The 17500-nt window shown below is 41.4% G+C and overlaps 2 protein-coding genes across 9 annotated transcripts in view; one reads left to right on the top strand and one right to left on the bottom strand.

Annotated features, from left to right (window-relative positions):
* Window positions 1-6675, top strand: part of LOC147033157 (uncharacterized) — a 40938-nt gene extending 34263 nt beyond the window's left edge. The window contains exon 6 of the mRNA XM_085871257.1: window positions 3193-6675. Within this exon, the coding sequence (XP_085727383.1) occupies window positions 3193-3888 (696 nt within the window). The 3' untranslated portion in view covers window positions 3889-6675. The remainder of the gene's footprint in view (window positions 1-3192) is intronic.
* LOC147033156 (neuronal vesicle trafficking-associated protein 1-like) overlaps window positions 4409-17500 on the bottom strand; it is a 43184-nt gene continuing 30092 nt past the window's right edge. For 6 of the 8 annotated variants that reach the window (XM_085871266.1, XM_085871261.1, XM_085871262.1 and 3 more), the window contains 4 exons: window positions 12523-12656; window positions 7418-7501; window positions 6807-6914; window positions 4409-5134 (listed from right to left, as the gene is read on the bottom strand). In XM_085871266.1, coding sequence (XP_085727392.1) covers window positions 5015-5134; window positions 6807-6914; window positions 7418-7501; window positions 12523-12651 — 441 coding nt within the window. In that variant the 5' untranslated portion in view covers window positions 12652-12656 and the 3' untranslated portion in view covers window positions 4409-5014. The remainder of the gene's footprint in view (window positions 5135-6806; window positions 6915-7417; window positions 7502-12522; window positions 12657-17500) is intronic. The other 2 variants (XM_085871263.1, XM_085871265.1) reach the window with 1 other exon arrangement.

Genomic DNA, 17500 nt, shown 5'->3' with positions numbered 1-17500 from the left:
ATTTTTTTGGCATGCCAGAAGTCGCACGGTGCCAAGTCGAGCGAATAAGGCGGATGCATGTGTGACGTGTGCTGTGCATATCAGGAAGGGAGAGAACAGTGGTGGTGGGTGGAAGGGTGCTTGGTGTACCAATCAGGATCATCTATTTAGTCTTTAACTTTGCACTTTAATGATATCTTAAGTCAAAAGGCATTTTGTGCACCAAATACAATGCAAAACAAATAGAGAATATATTTTGTACCCAACCCGCAGTCCTCAAATCCACACGTCGCCTGTTAATCCACACAAAATAACATGACAAAAGCATAGGGTTAATTATAAAGAGAGGAATATTAATAAGTTCAAGACAAAAAGACCATCTCGGTTTCATTCAAAGGATGGTTTACTCATGAAACAACATTGCGAGGCAACAGCAGGTGTATCCCACAACTTGCGATCTGAGGTAAGAAGCTCAGTTGCATGTCTGTTGTCAATGCAAATCCTATTTATTCTATTCTTTCTACCTGGTCTCCTTCCTCTGCCTTTTTTGTACACCGCTCCTTCCCAATTCCATATCCAGGCGATGCATGATGTCATCATCGGGCACCAAAGGAAGGGAGTACTCAGTTTTTACCCCGTTTGTTTGTTTGTCCGGATGATATCTCAGCCATCCTTTTGAGCAAGAAAGCTGAAATTTGGGGACAAAAGTGAAGATGTGCTTTGACAAAACCGGTATTTTTTTTAATTTTTTGATTAATCAATTAATTACCTAATTATTACCGATTTATTAATTCCTTATTTATTTTCTTTTTCATCTGGGAAATATCCTGGGCAACGTTTCAGCGAGGAAGCTGATATTTGGACACGACAGTGAACAAGTGATTTGGCTTTAAAGGGTATTTTTGATTTATTGATTAATCAGTTAATCGAGTAATTGTTCATTTTAAAAAAAATGAATTCTTTAATTTAAAAAATTTTCAGATTCAGATGAAACAGTAGTGGCTTTGGTATGCTATTGGGCAATTGATTAAAAATTAATTATTTTACAATTATTATTTATTTATTTTAATTATGCGATTAATTAACTAATCAATCAAATTATTGTACACCACTCCCTCCAAATTCCATCTCCATGTGCTGCGTGGCGGCATCGCCGGACGCCCCGGCAATGTTACGCGTTGGAGGATTATTTATTTATTTATTTGACATGGTGATGGTGTACTTTGAATGTATCTCCAACATGTTCCTCTTCTCATGATTCCTTTTAACAGATGCTTCTGACTTGTGTTTCTTTTTAGCTTTTGTGCTAGGAAGTCTCTGATTGCAGCAGGTTTGATAAGTTTATTTTAAGTGTTGCTTCGTTAAACCCTTCGTCTTGTAAATAAACAACAGTACAAAAAAGACCATAACAAACAAGTTCAGTGTAAATTTGGTATTGGAACAAAACAAGTACTTTCCAGAATGGTGATCATAATTGCAGCGATGCCTCCTACCGGTTTTGCGGAGCAATTCCAGAAATTGAACTCGTGCTTCAGTAACAAGGGTGCCACGAGGATGCGACGGATTCTGGTGGAATAACTACTCGGTTGTTTCTTCATTGTAATGTCAATCCACTTTGGCATTCGATCGCTCCTCAAAATGATTGTAACTGAACTTGAGTAAATGCATCTTAACATCCTTTGTCAGCATTATATTTGAAATGATAGCATTTTAAATACAATATATTGTATGGTAGAAGTAAAAAGTCAGGGGATGGGGAGAAGCATGCTGATGTGTTCACTATGAATGTTGTTCTAACAAACTAATGCTCTCATATGATCCCTGCTCACTCGGTACAAGAGGTCCAGGAAGTGTAACATTGAACATTATCATATTCAAAACTATGTTTCCCTTTATGGATTACATCAACAGGACATTGAAGTATGCTAACTGCTGTAGGAAGCAAGGAGAAGCTGACGTTTCAGGATTTGACCCTTCATCAGAGCAATAGAATAGATCTGACAAAGGGTGAAAGCCCTCTATCGCACTGACGAAGGGTTAACGCCCGAAACATCGCCTTCCCCTTGCTTCCCATGGTGGTTAGCATATCTCGATGAACGTCCTGTTGATTTCATCCAATGTTCTACCTGTTCGCCAACCTAGATCGACACTAGTTCTTCGTTCTGCTTCCCTCATTCCTCTTAATGCTCAAAAAACCATCAATGTTTTCTTACCAAAAACCCCATGATGTTGCTTTCCCCACCAACAAATATGAGCTGAGAAAAGCCAAAAGAGTCACGAAGAAGAATGACATGATTAGGGATTGGAAATTTAAGATAAAAAACAAAATCACCAAGGATATAAAGCCATCACGTGGCATGTTGAGTTTTTTAGATTACCGAGTTCTAGAACCGAAATTATTCCTAAAGATGGGTGGACAGCTGGATCCCTTCAAAGGATGACACCTGGCTGCCTGTGGAGAAACAGGACAGCAGTCTCGGTGATGTAATGGTTCGAGCGTCCACTCAGAGTCTGAGAGGGCGGCTGTTCAAACTCCAGCCAAGTCATACCAAAGAATAAAATAAGGGTAGGTGGTACTTCCTTGCATGACGTTCAGCATTTAAAAGGTTAAAAGTATGGACAATTCCCATGGGTTGGCATCCATGAGGAGTAGGAAATCCCTCCTTGAGAAATGCCCACTGAGTGCCGTAAGAAAGGCGGCGCCATTGTTGTGACATCGCTGGTACCCAGAGTGCCACGGGAACTGACGGCACTCCCCCCAAGCTTAATGGCTGTTTTTCTTGTCTAACAGTCCTGTGTTGTGTGTGTGTGTGTGTGTGTGTGTGTGTGTGTGTGTGTGTGTGTGTGTGTGTGTGTGTGTGTGTGTGTGTGTGTGTGTGTGTGTGTGTGGGGGGGGGGGGCTCTGCTCCGAGCCTCAGATACTGTAAAACCAACCAACCAAACTTTAGTCAAGATGAGGTTATAACTTTCAAACGAATACACTACCTAGATGGCCATCAACTCTTGGTGAGATAAGTAGGAACTGTATATGTACATGTTGACCAAATGGTTGGTCTTCAGATGTCTTGGTATTCATATCCTTGTAACGTTTTTGCTTTCCCATATTTGGCATGCTGTCTACATCATTTCCTGTAGTTGTTGCCACCTCACTTTCGATTTGTAACCCTTAATTAATTGCCTTGCTTTTTGAATACCCTATCTCCACTTCCGCAGAATTCATTCTCATTTGAAGCAGGGCGCCGTTGCTCATCCGGCCCAGGTACCTTCACACTTCTCACAAGCCAGGGCCCTGATATTTTCGACATCGTTTCTGCAACTGTTTCACGATACAAGGCCACATGTGAAAAGGACAGCAGTCCTTCATCTCCTTTGGAACACCCCGTTACTTTGGACTCCAGTACGTTATCAAAACATCACAACCTACACGAGAGGGTGGAATCAGGACCTGAAGCTCTCAGCACTTCCTACAGCAAGTCGGGCATATACTCAGAACCTGCGGACGTAGTGATGACAAGTGGAGATTTTGAAAGGGATGGAGATGAGAGAGACATACACTATGCATATAGTCATCCAATTAGTATTTTATCAAAACCCAATGATACTTTGGTGGAGTTAGAGAAAGATTCTGAGATGAAAACGGACAAGGGAATTGTGACGGGTTGTCTGCCCGTTCCATTATCCTCACTAATGAGCATTCCGGCTAGGTTACCGAGAAAGCTGCCCAGGATTGGCACAACAGAGCAGGCTAGAATTGAGCCAGGAGTCGAATGGGTAGCTGATGAACATTTTGGTCGCAAAAATGACGTACCGTCCTGCACGCCATCAAAGCCTCAAATCAGTTCTGATGAATACGCTGTTGTTAACAAGAAAAATAAAATGAAGCATCGGAGTTCTATCAGTAGGGTGTAAGAAAAAGAACATAACTCAGTCAGCCGGTTCAGATATTACTGAGCCAAGCAAACTAGAGGATGCAGTGGGAATGACGAGGAGCAAAATATTTGAAAATGGAGACTGATTCAATGGTGGTGCAAAGGAAAAACAGTAACTGCCCTCATTCAGTGCTTTTGATTTATTTTTTTTTTTCCCCGAAACATGTGCTCCTTCTCTTCCTTCTTCAAATCCTATTTCATTTGGACTCTGTGTTGCTTTTGTTAAAATGTGATGAGAGATAGCACAGATTGGCCGACATTTACGGTAAATGCGGACTGAGATTCTCATTTGGCGTGAGATGCAAAGCCGTGGCATGGTGGTGGAAACACAGAGGTTTACCGATGTTTTCTTTTTCAACTGCTATCTCCTTTTCACATCCTCCTGTTGAAAAGGTATTCTCACGAGCACTGGATAATGTCGTTTATTGATTTTGAAAAGGCTTACAGATTTTGTTTGTAAATGCAGACTTATCACTTCCTTACCAAGTATATCATGTTGATGTGTCTGTCTAGTCTGGTCTATCTAGTATCATATAAGTCCTATTCAGCATCTGTTCCCATTTTAGTTCCTGGTTCTATGTTCCCTCCTCCCTCTCATCCATTTATATTTCTCGTTATATTCATACAATCTTTTTGGAGTTTGCTCGTTATCTGTAGTTGTTTTTCAACCACCCTATACCCCTTGCCGCTCGCCCCTTGCATATCTTTCCATTCTGCTTTGCATGTTAATGAGAAGGAAAATGAAGGATATGGTGAGAGACACAGAGACACAATCAATGTGAATGGCTATATGACTATGTATTATACATTTCTGAAATTGTACTCACCCTCATTTTAAAAAGGCAAAAATAAATACCAATACAAAGGGATGACAAAAGTAACAACTTCAAAAGACAAAGACACATTGACTGAATAGAAAGGTAGACAGGAAATAACTTGAAAATAAAATAAAAAAACAGAATGATGTTAAACTTATGAAGACATTAAAATAAAGCGGATCATTTGTTGGCCTTGGAGTCTGAAGATGGTGCCTTAGGACTCTTTTTGGGTGGTGGTGGTGGTGGTGTTGTGGTGACAAGTCGAAGAGAGGGACATGGTACAAGTCCCTAACCACCACCCAATGAGCTGCTGTTGGTGGAAGGGTCGGAACCAGAGGCATTGTGGGTTGGAGGTGGAGCTGGAATAGCGAAGTAACTGTCCGTGTTGAGAGTGACACAGCGATTGTACTGTGGGAATGAGGGATAGAGAAGGTTAGAATGCGTGCCAACATGAAAACAAGGACAGCATGACAGACCTTTTCAATCTGTTCTACAGATATATCACACAGGCTTGTGAACACCCTACATCAACAAGCTTACCAACCCATTAAGGATCAGAATGTTGTCTCTGTTAGAGACCATTGCTGCACCAAGGCGGAAAAGAAGTGCACGGACATATTGTAGGCCTCACTTTTCCTCGATACATCTTTCTTTCAATTGGCCATTCAAGTCTAACAATCAACGAGGACTTGTTGGGTTATTCAAATAGGGTATTAGTTTATAGTAGCCTTCCTATTGTTATGTGGAGGGGAGTGGCATCAATAGCTCGAATGTGGAAAGTGTAGGATTGTCCGTGTGTTTCGAGTTGGTTAGATTGCCATGGAACAGGGATCTGTCAGAGTAAGTTGTTTGTTAAACATGGGACTAAGGAGGCAGCATATGTAATTTATAGACAGGGCAGACAGATTGATTAATTATGTATATGCAAAACCTCTTGGTTGTGGGTGGGGCCAAGTATGGACTTCCCATTGCAGAGGCACACATGTCATGTATAACTAGGCCAACACATATCATGTGTATAAGTAGGCCAATTATGATCTCTCTGGCCATTGTGTGCCAGCCATGGCAGCACAGTGGGCTGTAGAGCCTACAAAAAAAAAGATACGTTTATTTTTATAGGGGCCACCCCCGTGGGCAGGACCCAGGAGGAAGAGGACGACGAGAGTTGAGAGTCTACCGGAGAGTCAACCAGACAGTCCAAGAGGGAAGAGAGGCTCGTGAGGAAAGGACTGAGATCTTGATTTTAGGAGAAGCCTTGTGTGGAATCGACCCAAGCTGGGATCACCCTGTGTTTTTAGAGGGTTTGGAGGAAGAAGACTGACAGCAGACTAGGAGGCCTCGCTCTAAAAAGGACAGAGGGAACCATGTAGCCTGTTTGAAGGCCGACTCATCGCTGGCCCTGCTCGTGGCCATTTTACTTCATCTGGGCACCATCGTTACTGGCTCTCGTCGTGCACCTGGTCTCTAAAACAGGCTGCGTTGTGTTGAACTGCGTCCACCCTGTGCATCAAAGAAAAGGCAAGTCCTGCTTGCATTATTGAGTTGTACAAGTGTGACCTGTGGTGCCGAGTGGGTTCAGATTTGAACTTTTATTTCTCTTCCATTGTATACAAGTTTGCATATTCCCATTCTCCTCTTTGTGTCTTTTGACTTGCTTGGTTTGTTCCGTTTTTTTTTTTTTTAATGTCGTCTTGTCGACCCTCTTCCCTGTGCTTTTCAATTTCAAAATAAATCCCTTAAAGGGTAAGAAAGCGCGTTTCAGCCATATGATTTCTGTGTGTACGATTGCCGTCAATTTTGGCTCATTTGGGCGACCTGGGGTTCTGGTAAAGTAATATTGAACGCAGTGCCTTTAAAGCCAGTTTCGGTCCATCCGTCCAGCGTCAGTGTTAATGGGCGAGGACGTGACTTTATTATGTGCCATCATGCAATAAACATTTGGAAGCAGACTCTGTGTTTTAAGCTGATTTCTTTCTGACGAGATCTTCAGGTCGAAATATGTGGCAAGACTGTTACTTAAGCACAGGTGTGCAAACTCACTCTCAGTAATCTATCTTGAGACCTCTCCCCAGCTCCTCACCTTGAAGTGCAGAGGACTTGGACAGGTGTCATAACTGTAGAGCTGGTACAGCACCAGGAACAGGATGCAAGTTAGGAAGACCATGCTCACCAGCAACATGGCACTCACCTGTGCATTAAAAGAGAAAGGTCGTGTACATTGTGCAATTTGTTTATTATGATCTTCTTTTTTCATTCGTATGCAGCACAAGACTGTGAGGTAGCATCATTGTTTGAGGGTGTGGTTGTGCCATTAATACAATGCCCGATGTAGGTTAGGGCAGGAATTTGTCATTCGTTAATGGTGCTGGCGATAGCTCGCCTCCACTTCCCGAAGGACTTCATGGGATCTTTAATGTCAACCAACAAATGCTGGCAGACGGGACTGCTCGCATTCGTTAAATGGAGCTCCATGATGTGGAGAGTAATGGTGAGTAAGAGCCAATAATAATAGCTAGAGTCTGAAAAACCAACATTTTTTTGAAGAAAGAGTTACATCACCATGTGTAAATATGTGTATGTGTTTAAAGTATGTCCGATCGCTACCAGTACAACAAAGGTCAAGCAACACAGTTTCCTATCTCTCTTGTTGGAGAGGTTATTGGGGGGTTTATGAACATTTTAGAAAAATACCTGAAAGCCTCCTTTCTCTCCATTGGGGCAAAGCCAACGCCAGCGTGAAGGTGCTTGGAATTCTAACCTTGTGCGCACCATGCCCTGCACAGATTATATCCCACTTGGATCACAATGCCTTACTGTCAACACATTGAGAAAGAAGAATAACTTCAGCCATCACTCACGGCTTGCAACTTGCACCTAGTTTATCTGATTCCATCGGATTATTCTACCAAGGATAGAACTATCAAACTGAAGCAAAATGTAATGCGTCAAGAAAAATAGTTTCCAGACTTGCATAAAAAAAATTAAGAGTATGCGAGTTATTGGCCACATCCTGGAACAAGTTACAAATTCCTGCCAAAGTCACCGACTGTAGAATGTAAGACTTGGCCAGCCAGTTCGTTGGGGTCAAATATATTCCCTGGCTCATCCCACAACAAGGTGGAAATCATATGGGTCGCTAATGTAGGAGTAGTAGTAGTAGTAGTAGTATACATAAGATTAAAAACGAGCAAAATTTGAACATGGCCAAACTTTTGAAAGCTTGTCAGTGCTCTCTTACCAACGAGATTGGGATTTCCATCCGTCATAAATTATATGAATAGGAGATTTTTCTATTCAACATAGAAAAAAAAACAAGACTGCAAGTGTTAATTGAGGGGACACTGCCCCCAACTGCACCTTAAAAATGTGATGTTTATATTTTATATTGAAACAACTAAATAAATAAATAAGGGTTGTAGAAAGGTAAAAGGTACATAAATAAATACGTATTCCAAAGTTGCATGTTGGTGTTGGAGATGCTCAAGTATATATAATTAAATAAATAATTCAAGGTGGTATATCAGTGGTGTGGATGTGTAAAGTGTACATAAATTAATTAATAATTTAAGGTTTTGTGTTGGTGATTGAGATGGTAAAGTGTGTCTGTACTATAAAAGCGAACTTGTATACTGTGTTTATATATTTGTTTGTTAACTCACGCACGCAAAGCGAAAAGTGGGGTTAAACAATTGGCTCGCTTGTCTGTCTGTCTGTCTGTCCACAAGTTGGTTAAACAACTGGTTCACTTGTCTGTCTGTCTGTCCACAAATGGGTCAAACAACTGGTTCACTTGTCTGTCTGTCTGCCTGTTAAACTTAATCTGAATTGAATGTTATATTATGAACGCGAATCGGAACATGATGCTGTAGTTTAACAGTACTTTGGTTCTGAATTCGTCCTGATCACGCATGCGCAGAGAAGAGTGAGATGATAGTTTTATTCTGTCTGCCTGTGTGGCAGTCAAACAAAATTGAAAATCATTCCAAACAGGAAACTTAACGTTTTTAAGGACATCATAAAGGACACAGACAACAGGCACGAATAACTAACGTACCGTGTTAAATAAGATGGTGTAAAAGACGCTGCATCAACTGCCGTAAACTTATGAATTCTTTTTTTTTTTTCTACAACCATTAAAATATATATTTTATTTCAATTTAATTATATACTTGAACACGAGAACACAAATCACCCTTTTTTGCACTTTCAAAACTCTTCCATTTAGCGGTACTTGGACAAAATATTACAGAATTTTACATGATCACGACTAATCAAATTTGCCGCTCGTGGACCCTTGTTCTCAAGACAGCGTGAGGTAATGTTTTCTTTGAACTCTATTTAATATTTGCTTCAATAACTACTAAACCAAATCCAACCAAATTTTGCATGTTGTCGATGGGTACCCCAAGAATGGTTGATGTTGGGGTAGCATATCTCGGGGAGGGGGTTCATGGTGGGAGGAGGATCCCAATTCTCTCTGTAAATGTGTATCGTATAGTGCCACCCGGTGGTAGCCGGTATTACAAATAATCTTATGTAAAGAAAGCTTCAACAACCTGATAAGATGCATGACGGTGATGTTGAAATCTGAGAGAATACTGTCGTTCGAAATTTTCAAAATGTTTCATTTCACTCATTTTAAGTGCAGGTTCGAACCAAAGCATCCTACACTGAGCTTCACGTCTTTTGATTAAACCCGTCAGCAAAGCAACTGGGGAAAATGTTGAGTGTTAAATTGACGGTTAATCCTGTACTATTCTCTCCCATGAAAAAAATGTTTTTAATTCCCCAAATTCCAAATCGTCTCCAATCCCAAAATAATTTGATGTGCCTCATGCCCAGATATTATTGCGTACGTGTGCTGACTATAAAATAAACGTGTCCACTCATTTTCGAGTGGAGGCTTCGGATGGACTGACAGACCCAAAATATACTCTCCACCATAACAACCGAATTTGTAGAACAGATAATATAATTGTTGAAAGACTGTTCCAGCATTCATTCCAAGTGCCTTTTTGACACGAGAGATGTGCGGGAATCCTGATTGCAAGTTTCCACGCAACGTAATTGCCTCATGCAATAATCGTTCAGTACGTGCAACTCGTACACCGCGACACAAGGCATTTTGAGCAAATTCGAAACGGTCTTTCTGAAACATCAGCGTCGGTGTATGGATCATCCAAGAAACACACAGATTACATTCCTTAACAATCCATTACAATGCCACCCACATCGATCAGAAAATGAGAGGAATCAAATCATTGAACACCTTCAAGCAGTGTCTTTCATTAGCCATGTTTCAAGACTCTATCATGAAGAACTGTTAATGTCCTCAGAATCCGTTATCAAGCTACTGGATCAACAACAGATGAACCAAGAAGCGGACGTCCCAGGATAACGACTCCGATACATTCACACAACCCATCTACACAATTGGTTTCAAACTGCCCAGAGTATCTCAAACACGCTCCCTGGACATCGATGCAGTGATTGCTCCTGGAGGTGGACATACCCGGTATTGACATTGTTACTTCCACGTTGGATCCCTTTGTGAAAACATTCGCCACAACATTGTATACATTAAAACATTATGGTACCCCGATATATTGGTAGCGTCTTTGGTACAACATGTGTTACGTGATGCAATTTAATTTCTTGTTGGAAGCATGCGACATAGGGTTGCCACAGTGGTTATCAACGACGATCAATGTTTTCAACGAAAGAGTGTGGTCATCATACACTTGGCCAAATCAGGAATTTGAGCAGGGTACGAGGCCACAGACCCTTAGAAAATAAAGACATTGCGGGTATTTATAGGATCATTATCATGAATGCAACCTTTGACATTAATTTGCTGACATATTCTTGATCATAGCAAATTATATTGATCATCACCAATGATTCAGTCATTAACAAATGCCAAGTTCTTCATGATCAGAGCAGCTGTTCCAAAGTTGTGAGCAAAACTGATACCACTCATGGTTATATTCAGGCAGGTTGTTGTGAGAGCTTGTTAACAGGTGATGTTGGTATGGAGGCAGGTATTGACCCACATTAGGGTTAGTAATTACCCCGCACGCACTAAGCGAAAAGCGTGGTTAAGCAATTAGTTCACTCTGTCTGTCTGTCTACAGACGTCAGTTTATGATCGAGGAACAACTTCATTTAAATTCAATGTTATATTTTAAAGACAAATCGGAAAACACATGTAGTTTAACAGTACTTTGTCTCTGAATTTGTCCTGATCGTGCATGTGCAGAAAGGACTGAGATAATTTTTTTTTTTTTACTCTGCATGTCTGACAGTCAAACAAAATTTAAAATTATTCCAAACAGGAAACTTACTGTTTTTAAGGATGTCATAAAGGACACAAACAACAGGCACGAAGAACAAATGTAACATGTTAGATGGGGGTGGTGTAAAAGATGCTGCATAAACGGTGGTAAACTTCCAAAATCTTGCTTTTATTTAAATTGAATTATGTACTTGAACAATGCAGAACACAAATCGCCTCTTTTTTTTTACACTTTCAAAACCCTTCCGTTTCGCAGTACTTGGACAAAATATTACGGAATTTTATGTCGTCACGACCAATCAAATTTGCCGCTTGAAGACCCTACCCATGTCCTGGTTTCTCAAGACTGCACGAGGTAAGATGTTTGATGAACTCTCTAGTTTTATAAAGTTACACTTATCACAGTGCATAGTCTTGCGAGAGAGCTTAGAGGTATACGCACTCGCCTCTGGTGTGTCTGTAATGAAGAACTGGGCTTGTTGGTGAAGGTCAACATGATTAGTGTCAACATGTGTCACCAAATAGGTAGAACAATGGATGGAATAACAGGAAATTGATAGAGGTATGCAAACCGACATGTGAAGCAAGGAGAAGCTGACATTTCAGGTGTTAACTCTTCATCTTCATTGGAGCAAAAGAAGATGATAACCTGGTGGGTTTTCCAGTGTACATCAAGCAGCTACTGTGTGATTAGCCAATCGACATTTCATCTTTAAGAGTATATATAGACATCAACAAAAAAAAACGGACTATAAAGCAAACAAACAACTTGGGCACCGACTTTGCAGATGTAATCCATAGGATGACAACGACTGTATGAAGCTGGAACAACAACAACAACAACACTCTAGCTTTGGAGCAGCAAGATGGTGGCATTCACCAGCATCTAATGTAGAGGCAAAATAACCTGAATGAACATGGTAAGGAGAACCTTCTTTGATACATCGATCGGGGAAAAGTCCTTTTTTATGCTACAAGCTACAAACATCACAAAAGCCTTGAAGACATCAGAATCAGTTCGACGTGAATAAAAAGCAAACTACAAATCCTACCAAGAAAATGAAGATTTAAGGAAAACAAAGGTGGAAAGTGTAATGCAGAAGGAAAGGAAATGCCAGCAGAACAAGACCTAGGGAATGAAATCCTACATGTAGGTGTTCAAAATGAAGGTATGATGTAAAGGATGACACGGTGGGGTTTGAAGGGAGAAGGTTGTGGGATCAGAGATGCTATGAGAGAGGAGAGGTTCATAGTTGGGAACACTTTGATGAATTATGCACATATGTCTTTGTAGTCGGTTGAGCAGACATGTGGAGCTGGAGGGAGATGAAAAGGAATAGATAGTGCTGACAGTGAGAGGGACAAAAAAGGAGAAAGAGAGAAATTTGGAGTACTTGGTAAGATCTATCAATGAGCATTGAAATAAAAAAGAAAAATTATCAGACGTGCAATAAGATAGAGGGGGAGAAATGAGTGAAGCTGTGCAAACATTGATTCGAACCTTTCTGGGCGCAGGTGAGCATAAAGAGTCCACGTCCAATGGGGAAATGAGTGGGACTGTGTCAAACTGCTCAGGATTCAGCATTTGATGTTTTGTTCCTGAGCTTGCAAGACCACCTGTCCACACCATGCTGCCTGCAGACAAGGGGGAAAGAAGGAGTACAGGGTGGTGGTGGTGGTGGTGGTGGTGGTGGTGGTGGTGGAGCAAATAAATAATTAGAAAATATAAAAATGGTTGAGTGAAAAGAGTTGGAAAATCCGTATTTAAAAGGCTCTGCTGGCTAAACAGTTGCAGAGGCTCCACTTATTTGGCGTGAGCTTCACAGAGCTACAGCTCTTGCATCTCCATAGGATTGTACTGCAGCTTATATCAGGAAGAGAATTTAATTCTCAGTTTTATAGAGCAGTCCACCTTGGAGGAGGGAACATCCACGGACACAAGTTTAGAGCTTGTTGGCCCTTGCCTTATTAGGGAGGCCTTTTTATGCAAAAAAAAGTTAAAAATCAAAGCATTTAAATGACTTGAGATGCACACCTTGACCCCATAGCCAAAGTACACAGTCCAGCAAGACTGTCCCATGAGCACACACATGTACCTCAACCTAAAGGTTGAAGTACATAGTCAATCAAAACACACACATCCGAACCCCAAAGAGCCAGAATGCATCGTCATAAAATTGAACCACTTCTCAATAGGAGTAGGTACCCATGTCAGTCCTTATGAAGGTGGCCTTTTTTTTTTTTAAATAAAAAAGGTTAAAAAACATTTTTAAACAACACATGCACCTCAACCTGATGACTGAAACACATGGTCACAATCAACACACGCACTCCAATCCCGAATGGCTAGAATGTATGGCAATATTTGGATTACTCCTCAATAGGAGTAGGTCCCCATGACACTTATAGCAGAAGCCTTTTTTATAATAATAAAAAAATATCTTCAACTCCGCATGCACCCCAGCACAAAGGCTGAAGTAAAATGGTCACAACAAACACACCGACTCCAACCCCAAAGGGTGCATGGTCACACGACGACTCCTCAATATCTGGTCATACATGGTCCTTCCAGCTAGACGGAGCATTGGTGCTCCTGAAGTAGCTGTTTCATAGCAGGAAATACACTGAGTGGTTTGCCATTTGCTTCCCACCAGTAGTTTGGAAAGAATACAGGCACACAGTGACATACTCTTTTCAAAAGTTGCCAAGGGTTCCTTAACATCTTTCACACTTGAGCACAAGCACAACAAACAACCTGATTAACAGCTGCTCCAAAAGGATGACATATCTTCCCTCATCAGAGGAGATTGTATTGCATTTGGGTCCATTTGTTAGTTTGCTACTTGTAAAATCAATGCTTCGCAAGTATATTGGTTGGTCTGGTCTGTTATTCTGTTTGCTGGTTTGTTTCTCTGTCTGTGTTGTATGTCAATTGCCTACAGGTCACATTTTTACTCCACTCTTCACGAAACTTAACCACTTGGTGGAGATAGTGACAAGATAGAAGCCTACTGTTTTTGAGGTCAATAGGTCAAGGGTCAAGGTCACATGCATCATGAATTTTCATCCGATTCACTTGATATCTATGTATATACTGTACATAAAACTGAAAACATGACTTGGTGGTGAAACCTCATCGAGGTGAAGCCTCAGTCGACCCACATGAGTACGTCTCTTAATTACCTATTGTTCTTCTTGCATATGGCAGCATGGCTGCCGGGTTGGTATCATTTTGGTGGGGCACGACTATGCCGCTGATGCTGTGTCCCGATACAAGTACACTGGTACTCATTTCACTGACCTCGGAAGGATAACAGGCTGAGTCAACCCCACCTGGCGTTAATTCAGCAGTCAATGGGGCTCGAGCTCAGAACCCTCAGATCCCAAGCCAGCCACCCTAACCACTAAGCCAACACCAGGCTCAATTATCTATTATTGGACCTCGACAACATCTAATAATTATGTCTATTAATTGCGGACAAATGGAACATACTTCTTCGACGATTTTAGACTTTTTAGACACTTTGGATCTTTTAAGACCCTTAATACCAACTTAGACCCTCTCGACCTTAGCACCCTTTAGACCCAATGGCCCTATGTAGATACTTTAGACCTTTTTAAGACCCTTTAGATTCCTGAACACCTTTATACCCTATAGACCACTTAGACCCCTTGCCCCTTCGATCTTTTAGACCCATTTTTTTTTGTATACCGAGTCAAGGCCTGGAAGAGCTTGTATGACTGCACTAAATGCATCAGGATGCAACAGGACAAAAGGAGAGAACAGAAAGAGTAGGGGGGGTGGGAAACAACAGCAGAGCCGAAGGACAAGATTGATGCAGGCTTGAACAAACAAATGGGTGTGGGGAGGGAATGAGGGGAAGGAGAGGATGCATGGGTTGGACAAGATGGATACAGAAAGAAACTCTCAGGAGGAAAAACTGATCATTTTGAACGAGGGATTGGGGTGGAGTTAACGAGGGTAGAAAAGATCATGGTTTTGAATTGGGGAAATTCTGAGATGGTGGTGAACAGCTGCCTTGAAGACCTGGACGGAAGAATAAGATTTAAGGGGATGTGGAAGTGGTTCCACAGGCAAGAAAAAAAGAGAAACAAACGAGTGGATGTGAGAAGTGATCCTGGATTTAGGCAGTTTCACCAGAAAGGGGTTGATAGTGGACCGTGCGAGCTATGCAAAAACATTGGGGGCGGGGGTGGGTGTGGAGGGGTGGGGACGGCAAAGCACAGAAGGAGCAGAGGGTGCAAGACGATAAAGGAGGTGGTAGAAGACAGAGAGACCACCAACCTGTCTCCGGTGATGAAGTGATGAGCTCATACATTCAGCTTCATTGCGGGAGATTCCAATAATCGTAAAGGTCTTGGTTTCCACAGCGTCAAGCTGAGAAAGATGTGAGGCAGGGGAGTCAGCCCAGAGGGGAGAGCAGTACTCCATCAAGCTGTGGATGAAGGTGTTATAGGTGTATAGCAGGTGTGCCAGGGAAGGACTTTGCACGACAGAGGATGCCCAGTCGGTAGCTGGCTTTGAAGGCAAACTTTGGAATGGGGTTTGCCTATGTATGGCAAGAGCAAATCAGCATGGTGGAAAGTTTTCACAAAGGCGTCTGATAAATGCTGACTGCTCTCGCAGGACTTGGCATTGGATAACAACCAATAAAACAGGTGATAGCAGGCTGTGAGAAGCTGATCTGTTCACGATTCAGCTCGAAGACTGAACAAATCACAGAGATGAAGGATCTTCGCTATAATTGTTTTAGTCGTCTAAAGTCAAAGCAAGGAGTTGAAAAGTTACCGACTTTGGGTGCAGTAACAGAGCACATTAAACGAGCTCATGTGCAGTGCTATATGTCGAGTCATTCATTGACATCAAACCCAGTACATGGTTAGATCCATCAACATTGGGCTGGTCAAAACATGAAGTGCTTGGATGGGTCCCAGTCCTGACAGCTGGCAATTTGGCCCCTGACTCTGTGATCCAGCTGGTTAGGTGTAACTGTAGAAGTAGTACGTGTGCTCGAAGGTGTTCATGCAAAGACAATGACATCACCTGCACTGAACTCTGTACCTGTGAGGGGGATGGTGATAAGTGTTGCAACAAACCTGATGTGGCCACTGATAAGTCTGATAGATCGGATGAGGATAAGTGTAATCGTGTATAATATGGACTGTTGTGTTCAAATCATTGTTTTGTTGTGTGATGATGAATTTGGACAATTAATTAAATATATTGGACTGGAAAACATTAATAGTAACTCAATAAATATTTTCTAAACGATTTGTGTGGTTCTTGCATAAATAAATGGAATAAACACTGAAAATAACACAAACTGGCAGCCATTTTGGATTTATTAATCATGAAAATTACAAGAACAATGTCTAATTCGCATTGAAAGACTTTTTAAATACTTATATCTATCGAACTGGACCATAATCTCTTTATTATTACAGGAATAATAAAATAAAATCTGAAACACCTAATTGATGTATGGTGAGTTTCAAATGAAATCCAAGATGAAATACTATGAAAACAACATTGAAAAAAATTTCAAACATTATTTTCAGATATTTTGGGTCACAAACTATCTAAAACTAGAGGGCGAGCACTCGGTAGAGTGCAAAACCTCCGCCGCCAATACTGCTGGGTCACTTAAGTGTACCGGATATCCTATTCATTGTAGGTCAAAACGGATCAGACTCTACTGAACCACGATTGAATAAACTAAACTAGATCGACGCGCATGTAGAAATGCCAAAAAAAAAACATCGAAATTTTTTTGGAAAAAAAAGGTGCAAAATTTCTGTTTTTTTTTTTTCTCCAACAAATTTATTTATTTTTTGGGGTTGGAAATCACTTCAAACATGTAGAAATGCAAAAACAAAAATTCAAATATTTTTTCAAAATGGCCGCCATATTGGACTTTGGACCAAGTCCAAAATCTAATGGCATGATCCTTGGACCATACCTAATCCCCCCTACCAAGTTTCGTCGAAATCCGTCCAGGAGTTGTTCCGTAATACTGTTCACAAACAAACAAACAAACAAACAAACAAACAAAGAGACAAGCCCGTAGGCGACGAGAGATTCGCGAGGATCGAAGCGCTGGACACGATGCTTTTCATTCTGACCGATCCACCGACGAAGATTCATTGCCAAGACATATTGGTTCACATACAATTGTTCCTCTGCCTGGAAAGATTTTTCCTATTGCGTATTTTACCAACTGGCACTCCTCATAAACAATGACGGTAAATAGACACCCTATTTTTGAAGGACTATCATTTGAAAAATAATCGGTTTGCTGGTTTGTGCTGTGGAGCCTCGCGTTGCAGACACACACACACACACACACACGCACACACACGCACACACACGCACACACACGCACACACACGCACACGCACGCACACGCGCACACGCACGCACACGCACACGCACACACGCACGCACACACGCACGCACA

This window comes from Eptatretus burgeri, chromosome 2, assembly GCF_056783735.1.
Source record: "Eptatretus burgeri isolate ZD-2024b chromosome 2, Ebu_testis_v1, whole genome shotgun sequence".
Taxonomy (NCBI): Eukaryota; Metazoa; Chordata; class Myxini; order Myxiniformes; family Myxinidae; genus Eptatretus; species Eptatretus burgeri.
This window is presented reverse-complemented; position numbering and strand designations above follow the sequence as displayed.